Source organism: Salvia hispanica, chromosome 4 (assembly GCF_029641045.1).
Source record: "Salvia hispanica isolate PSC_SH4W2 chromosome 4, Shi_PSC_v1, whole genome shotgun sequence".
NCBI classification, from domain to species: Eukaryota; Viridiplantae; Streptophyta; class Magnoliopsida; order Lamiales; family Lamiaceae; genus Salvia; species Salvia hispanica.
Window position 1 is genome coordinate 19,532,909 of NC_142695.1, and position 9,242 is coordinate 19,542,150.

Consider the following 9,242-nt stretch of genomic DNA (forward strand, 5'->3'; position numbering starts at 1 on the left):
GGCATTGATGAACAAATTCTCTCAACTATTCCAGGATCCGTTAGTGATTATTTCAATTGACTTGCTATTAACAGATGGGCATGTTAATCACTTGCAGTCAGTATTACAAGTTCTGCGAGATAAACAAATTATTGCAAGGTTGAGTAAATGTGAGTTTTTGCTAGAACATGTGGTATTGTTGGGATACGTGGTGTCAGGTCATGGAATAGAAGTGGATCTACAAAAGATTGAACTGGTTTTAGGGTTATTATTAAATTGATGATGAAGTTAGTACGACATAATTCTTCTTTCATATGGAGTGAAGCATATCAAAAGAGTTCTAATGAGTGGAGGCATCGGTTGAATATGTCACCTATTTTGGTTATCTCCGCAGGTACAAGATATTATGTTATTTATAGTGATGCGCTGAAACATGGATTTGGTTTTCTTTTGACTTCATGGAAAGTTTATTGCTTATGGGTCGTAACAATCGCAAGTGCACGAAGTTTCTTATTCTGTTCAGAATCTGTTATTAGCGACATTATTTTGCTTTGAAGATTTGGCATCATCATCCGCAGAAAACGCTTATATGGTATTTTAGTATCTTATATATTGACAGAGATTCGCGAATTACTATCTGAGTCTTGATAAATTCTTTTTGTGAGTTTCACCTCAGAAAGGAGTCATGTGATTCGAGCAAAAAGGTAAGTTGAGTCCTAATTATATTGAACCGTGAGATATTGTTGAAAGAGTTAGACCATTGGCGTATAGGTTAACATTACCTCCAGAGTTGGCACAGATTCATAATATTTTCTGCGTTAGTAGGAGTCAGCTTTATCGATCTGATCCTTCACATGTTCTGAAAGATCCTGATATACAGATTTCTGAAAATTTGAGTTATATAGAAGAACCTATCAATATAGTGGACCACCAACGAAAACAATTGCGAAGAATAGATATTCCAATGGTAAAAGTTGTTTGGAAAAATCACGGAGTCGAAGAAGCGACTTGGGTAATTGAGGAAAAGATGAGAAAGAACTATCCACATTTGTTACGGGGTTAGCAATTTCATTGACTGCAATAACTTAGAGAGAAATGAATTTTGCGGACAAAATTCTTAAATAATCTAAGTAGCAGAGTACTCCCTCCGTTTCGTCATAATTGAGTCATTTTACCATTTCGAAAAGTTTCTTCATAGTTGAGTTATTTCCATATTTGGTAACTTTTTTCTATTGCTTACTTTACTCTCCTTTACTTTATTCTCTCTACTTTATTCACTTTATACTTTATTTTCCCTACATTTTCCTCTCTCTTACTTTTTTATCTATTTATTTAACACACTCAACATTCATTTCTAAAACTTCGTGTCCAAAAATTCCGCCTCAACTATAGCTAAACGGAGAGAGTACAATTTATGTTTTCTATACGCACTATTGCGTGAATCTAATTACTAAACGAAACCTTATAAAAGTCGCATATATTAATTCATCTCGTTATAAATAATTGTTCTTATAGATATAGTTTTTGCGAAAAACAACTCGAAATTTATATGTTTACATTCACGGACCAAAGCTGATTAACATCTGTTTCCAAATTTATGTCTACATTATTATCATACTAGTTTGTTTTTAATTCACCGATGTCATGATAAACCATTAATTGACGCAATTAATATACGAGACATCTATCTTTAGGAGAGTGGGAAAAATCATTGCAATACACACCGATGATATAAGCATATAATTCAAGATTCATGAACGAAAATAGAGTGGAGAAACATCAAACAACAGAAAGCTAGAGACATTGATTTGAATGCTTTTTATGGTATGATCAAAATAATTTTTCGAAAAATGTTGACAAAGGTGGCCGGCATTAGTAAAGTTTGGGTTCCTCGTGTCCGGGCCACGGCCAAAAGTAGGGGACACCTCTTCCAAATTATACCCACATGCAATTTCTTTTATTTTAACTATAAATATTTTTACAAATTAGTGTAGCATTTCACGTGGGATAACTAGAATCCCATTTATTGAAGTGTAATTGTCAAGTGAAGCAGAAAACAAAACAAATCAGGTTCATTTTTAAATTGATTGATTATAAAAAAGAAACGAGTTCGATATTTTTCATCTAGAAGTCGAAAGAACGAGGAGGATGAATGAGAAGATAAAGGATGCGCGTAATTATAAAGATGCATTCTAGGTTAATAGTAACATAATTAATACTATTACTAAACGAATTATATGGGCTTGGGTAATAGTAATATTCTTTCAGAATTATATGGGCATTTCTATATAATGTTTAAATGTGCTTAATGAATTTAATAAATGAGAATTAATTGTATTTATCATGTGTTTTCAGAAAACTGATAATATAGTATATTTGTCTAGATTAACAATAATTTTAATAAATTTTAATTAGTAATAAGGATTGTAATTCATAGATATTGGCTTCACGTAATTAATTGCGTTATCAATTATTTAATTTTAATCTATTTAATTAATTAACTAACGTATTTAATTGGTTTCATTTACTTAAAATTACACGATAGTAGTATATGATAAAATATTCAATAAAATGGTAATACCATTTTTAATACAAAATTTTACGTGTAAATATACTCTCATTTAAAAATGAAATGTTTCATAAAATGGAAATAACTTCATTTCTACTTTTTCTTATCTCTTAGGGCATGTTTGGTTGTCAGGAAAGTAAAGGAAAGGAAAGTTGGCAGGGAAAGTGATTTCCAGGAAAGTGATTCCTAGTAATATGATTCCCAATAATTTTACTTTCCAGTGTTTGGAAAACGTCAAGATTTTGAATTTTATATTAACTTTAAATACTAAACTAAAAACTACAACAATTAATCAAAATATATATATATATATAGGGAGATGATCAAAATAAGAATGCATTTAAATCCAAAAATGCAGCCCAAATCTTGACCCTAAGATTAGATGATCTAATGGTCAATAATTAACCAAAAATACGGAAGGTCATAATTAAGTAGTTTTAGGTCATATTATAAGATTTGGGTTTATGTCATATTAAGATCATTTTAGGTCATGCTTTGTTAGCATGACCGAAAAATAAACTAACTATGACCTAAAAATGCCCTACGTATGACTTTGTTCTACGTTTCTGTAGTTAAATCTGGTCTTCATAGATCAAAACCCTATATATATATATATATATCATCCTTCTAATATCAATAATGCTAATTAAATATAATTACTTAAATATAATTCTCATTACATGCATCTAATAAATTATGAAAATATAGAAAATACAATACAAAACTTACTTTAAAAAAAAAACACGGATTGAATATAATTAAAAAAGCAAATAATGTTTAGATAGTCAATAACATGAAATTGAAGAAGTCTAGTCTTGTAGCAAAAACGTATAAAAGTAATTCCATCCTAATAGTTCTATTAGAAACATCTTTTTCGCCCCTTCATCGTGAAGAGTGAAAAAGTAATCTAATAAATCAGGATCTCGAACAAGTTTCATTGCAGCTTTTTGTCTCTGAGAATCAGTTAACGCTTCAATCTCTTGCAATTTCTCATAAAGCATACGACGGTTGTCTTTTTTCTCTTTGTCACCTCCGGTAACACTTTCCAGAATCTTGTTCATTTGATCATTCGACTTATCCATATGCGCAGCAAACACATTAGTCATTCGCTCCAAACTTGATATGAAACCATCTGAACTTCTTCTCCTCTTACGATCAAGTCTTTTTGAAGTTCCTTCGTCGCGAGGTGTAGTTAATGAAGGTACACCATCTTCACCAGATTCTCCATCTACTTGATCTACATTTTCTTCTCTATCTAATTCCTCGACTACATCTACTAGAACTTCAGCATGTAATCCAGCAGCTCTATCTTTACCCCATACAATTGATAGTTGATCAAAGTAAGGGAAAGACTTGTTTTTCATGAAAGTACAATCTGGATGGCTCTACACACAATAACACAATTTCATTATAATATTTCGTCATGCAACAAATAAATAAAAATGGAATAAGAAATATACAAATTTTTACCTTCAAATAATCATCCCAAACATCTGCACTTGCAGTAACACATTTTCTTTCATCATCCCAGCCAAAGCCACTCAATTCTCCATTAGCACGTACATTATAGATAGCATGATATTGTTTTTTCAGTAACTTACAACGAGATTCGATGTGTGGCTTTTCTTTAAGACCATTACCTGGAAGCTTTTCTTGTAATATTTTTTCCAACTCCTTTTGATAACCTTTCCTCAACCCACTTCCACTTTCACCATCCCAATTCTTACTCCTCTTCAACTCAACAATGGATTCTACGAGTTTTGCATCTTCTTCAATAGTCCATACATGATTACTCTTTCCTCGGCGAGCCATCTGAAAAATTGATAGAAACAAGTACTGTACAATTCTCTTATATGAATGAGCTTCAAACATAAATAAAAAAACACCAAAGAAGCAAGATACTGAGATTCTTGATATCAAACATGAGCAAATATACTAGAAACTAACATACATGTTATGATATAAAAGATAAAAAAAAATCAAACTGAAAGCTAAAAGAATTTATCGGATAAATCAACAAAAAGATATTAATAACCTCAATCAACACAAAATGTCAGATTGCCACTTGTAAATTCAGATATTATGAAAGAAAAAAATAAAATACTAATATCAAGCAACATGTCTACTTTCCATCCACTGACTAAACATTTCATTAGCTAAATTATATCTCCAATTTGTCCACTCTTGAGTTGGTTCAACAGAAGTAATTGATTCTCCATCTAGTCCAATAGCCTCTTCTTCATTTCGCAAATTGTCACCATAATCATTTTCAATAGGATCAACTGGCATATGTTCTCTAATGTGATTTTGAAGAAGACAACATGCCATTATAATTCTTCCTTGTTGCTTGATTGGATAAAAATTTGGATTCCTAATAATGCCCCAGCGCATCTTTAGCATACCAAAGCACCTCTCAATAACATTTCTAGCTGATGCGTGCTTCATATTAAAAAATTCTTCTGGAGTTGTTGGTTGACGCCCATTCCTCCATTCACTAAGATGATATCTTTGCCCTCTAAAAGGAGCAAGAAAGCCTTTGCCATTTGTGTAACCCGCATCCACTAAATAGTAGTAACCTAATTTTAAAAATTTATTGATTAGATTATTCATATATATTGAATTAAAATTTTAAAAGTGTCTAGCTACGTACCATCTTGTATTGGTAACCCATTTCTTCTACTTAAAGCATCTCGAAGCACTCTACCATCTGCCGCTGAGCCTTCCCAACCCGCAAGTACATATATAAATTGCATGTCTTATGAACATACTCCTAAAACATTTGTAGAAGTATGACCTTTTCTATTGCGATATCTAGGTTTATCAACCTCGGATACTTTCACTTCAATGTGGATACCATCAAGAGCTCCTATGCAATTCTACAATTTTAACTCAATCAATATTAAAGATATTTGTTTATATAATGAAAAAGAAGGTGTTTTTAGGATACCTTAAACCATTTCCATTTCGCATCAATTGAATCCTCAGGTATAGAGGAGGGAGCTTTTAGTAAATGACCTTGAAGCCTAAGAACCGCATTGAGTACCCTATTGAAATACCTACTAATTGTTTCACCTGACCGCATGAAATTAGTTTTCATTGTACGATTCTTTTGATGATGGGCTAGGATGTACAAAAATATAGCAACTTGCTCATCAACTGTCAGGTTATTCGTAGGTCTTAGTCGTCCAATAGTTCCAAGCATGTGAACTAGGCGCCTAAATGTATATCTATCCATACGTAATTGTTCATGACATGTGGTATCACTCTCATAGATCAGTCTGTGAATGTAACGTGATCGGTCAATCTCACTTACGGAATATGGGGTCTTTAAATAATATTTTCGATAGTGATGTGCAACAATAGCTCTAATCATAAGCATCATTAGCTTCAATGTATCCATTCTCTTCATATGCGTACTAATTAGAAGGAAAAGATGTTTTCCCAAATTTGATTTTACTTTCATCATCCTTCCCAAGAGACCCTGAGAAATTAAACTAGACATAACAATTTTTAAAAACTAAAACAAAATTATTTCTAAACAAGCCTAATATAAAGCTGATAAGAATAAATAATTAGAACTACAACAATAGCTTGCACATATTCACAAAAAATAATCTGAATTGAAAATTTGTGACATTTAAAAGCTATACACCATAAGATCTCACGGACATAACACATTTTATATACATAGTACAATACAAATATACGTGTATATATGAAAATACAAAACAGAAGCAGTCATATGCATATATACGACTCAGTGCACAAAAAATTGTAGAAACCTAGAATATAAATCATAAATTTCTTGATAAGAAGCAAAAATCTTACTTGTTATTGAAGAGAATTTGGGCAGAAATTTGACTGACTGCAAATCAAAAGTGAAAGTGTGGAGAATAGAAAAGAACCGCAAATAAATAGAAGAGAAGAGAGGATTTTTTTTGCGTATATTTTTTGCTATCTTTTAAAATCCTCAGGTTTGGAAAAAGAATAATTGGGTTAGGCTAGGGAATCATAATCCGCGTATTTTGCCCAACTTTCCACATTTTTAGGATTCTGATTACTTTCCTAATTTCTTTAAAAATCAAACAAACATTGGAATTTAAAAATTGAGGAATCAAATTACTTTCCCTGCCAGAATCCGGGCAACCAAACGTGGCCTTAGTACTTTATTCTTTCCTCATTAATTCACAAATTAATCACTACATACAATCATGTGCCGAAAAACAAATGTTTCATTTCTAATGGGACGGACGGAGTATATATTTATTATTTCATAAAATTATTTTATTAGTATAAATGGGTTGTGCATGCATCGCATGGATGTGATACTACTGTTTTTAAATCAAATAAACTACTCGATTAATTATTGAGCATCAACAAGGTAGATTATATTGCTCCACGTTTGAATCAAATTTGAAATAAAATATAACGAGAGAGAGAAAGAGGACATAATTTATCAATCTGTGGGTTCAGATTGTTTTGTTCCAATAATGGGCAGCTTAGACGGTCGTATATCAATAATCCAGAAAATGCCGAAGAACTGTTATAAAAAAGAAAACAAAATTAATTTCATTATTGGATATGATTACTAATATTGCTCGGATTTTTCACTGAAACGAAGGGCCTTTTAATTTTCTAGCTAGTCATGAAGCAGCTTGTTCTTTCAGAAAATGTGTATTAATTGCATTCACATGCTCTTTCTAATACTCTTGTCTGCCAAGATCTAATGCATTTGAAAGCTTATACTTTAATGAATAAATAACAAAGGCACTACAAGTATATAATTTCAATTTATTATATATCCATGCTGAAGAGGAAAAATGCATTTACCAATTATCTTATATTACTATTACTGATATAGTGTACAAATCAATTGCCTATGAAACTAATATAACTAGTTGCATATGGTGTACAATTATTGAATGTTTCTATTTTTATATACATACACCAAAATATTAATACACGAGAAAATTTTGGTTGAATACTGAATGGGATGAAAATGGAACCCTAGTACATCCTCCGTCCATTATAATTTGTCACCATTTGACTTGACAAAATTTTAAGAAATGTAATAGAAAGAGGTTGAAAAAATTAGTGGCATATGTGAGTCCTAATTATATATATAAATTTATAATAAAATGTGAGTGAGAACGAAATAGTGGAATGTGGAATCTACTATCAAAAATGGAAAAAATGAAAGGTGACAAATTTTTAAGTACGAACGAAAATTAAAATAAGTGACAAATTTTATGGGACGGAAGGAGTAATAATATTGTCTTTTATCAAAAGTCGGCAAGAACAATTAATTAATTTGTTTCGACTAAATATTTCTTAACTGTAATTAGTTTTAATTTTACCCAGCAGTCATTGACATAAACCTTTAATTTATTTTGCTTTGTCTGCAATTCATTGGTAAGTCAGTGGCAAGGTGAATCACATTTTATATGTGCTTACTTACGAGATATGTTTTACCTTGCACTTCATAAATTTATCCATAGTTTTTGGAATATCATTACATATGAGGAGACTTATTATAGTGGCATAATTCCTACTAATTACTATGAATGTCCAACATCATGTCAAGTCGAGAAATAAAAAAAATTTAAAGTTAGATGTGAAAGTCTAAACTATGGAGTAGTAGGTGACCTAAAGACGACTAGGAAATAATACTAGTAGAGTTCTACTCAATTTTATTAACAAATCAATTTTTAATTTCAATTTCAATTTCAATAACAACCCATGTTGGGTGCACTAGTAGTCTAGTACTCATGCTAGTAGCCTAGTATGCAGTACTCGCAAATATGTTGGAAATTTAATACTACTATAAGTTCAATTAGAAGGTTTAATTTGGGTCTGTTCTGCAGAAGTTTCATGCTTAAATATGTAAAGTTATGCGACGATTTAAATGTAATGTAAATGAAAAACTTTATATGGTACTATGTTTAAAGCATGGCATGCACAAAGCCAATTTTATCAGCTCACAAAAAATTTATTTCATTTCATCCTTAAAATGCATATGCTATAATTTAATACTCCCTGCATCCTAGATAGTTTAGTATCACTTTGACCGGACACGAGTTTTAAGAAATATAATGAAAAGTGAGTTAAAAAAGTTAATGAAATGTGGGTCCTAGTTTTATAATAAAATGTGAGTTAGTGGAATATGAGGTTCATTATCCAAAATGGTAAAAAGTGAATTGGGACGGAGGGAGTAGTCATTTGCTAGCAGTGGGGAGGGGGCACTAGGAATCAAGATGGGCGAGAGGATCGTTCCAGGCGGGGAGAACGCCGTGAGATGTGCAGTGGTTCCTGTTGCGGAAGCGATCGCGCTCTTTATTTTATAAATATAAATTTATATTATAAATTTTTTGTTTTAATATGTTCTTAAGTGAAAAGTAATATTTCATTTGGAGAAAAGTAATATGTTTTAAGCGATGCACAAAGTTGGTGTTATATAAATAAAATGCAAGTGAAGAAGAAAATAGATACAACATGTGAGTGGCTATAGTGATGCACAATAAAAATGCATTTGAACATTTGATTTTTGATAAATGATAATGATATACTCCGTAGTGAAAATAAAACCCCCATTTTGGGGAAAACTAAGAAATCCAGCTATACAATTTCATTCATGAAACGCAATTTAGTTAATAACATGTTCCATTTTTAATCAAGATTTGAGTAACAATAATGA

At 31.3% G+C, this 9,242-nt stretch overlaps 1 protein-coding gene across 1 annotated transcript; it reads right to left on the bottom strand.

The window, feature by feature from the left end:
- Positions 1–3,357: 3,357 nt before the first annotated feature.
- On the bottom strand, positions 3,358–6,423 carry LOC125194800 (uncharacterized). Its single transcript, XM_089056587.1, has 3 exons — positions 6,377–6,423; positions 4,019–4,360; positions 3,358–3,933 (listed from the first exon to the last, which is right to left on the bottom strand). Exons 2-3 carry the CDS (start codon positions 4,358–4,360, stop codon positions 3,358–3,360), a joined length of 918 nt encoding a protein of 305 aa, XP_088912713.1. The 5' UTR covers positions 6,377–6,423.
- Positions 6,424–9,242: the final 2,819 nt, after the last annotated feature.

Excerpts from the sequence above, each read along its gene's own strand:
- LOC125194800 (XM_089056587.1), bottom strand. The coding sequence starts at position 4,360 with ATGGCTCGCCGAGGAAAGAGTAATCATGTATGGACTATTGAAGAAGAT. Across the intron at positions 3,934-4,018 it reads TTTGGGATGATTATTTGAAG|AGCCATCCAGATTGTACTTT; the intron begins GTAAAAATTTGT and ends TATTGTGTGTAG.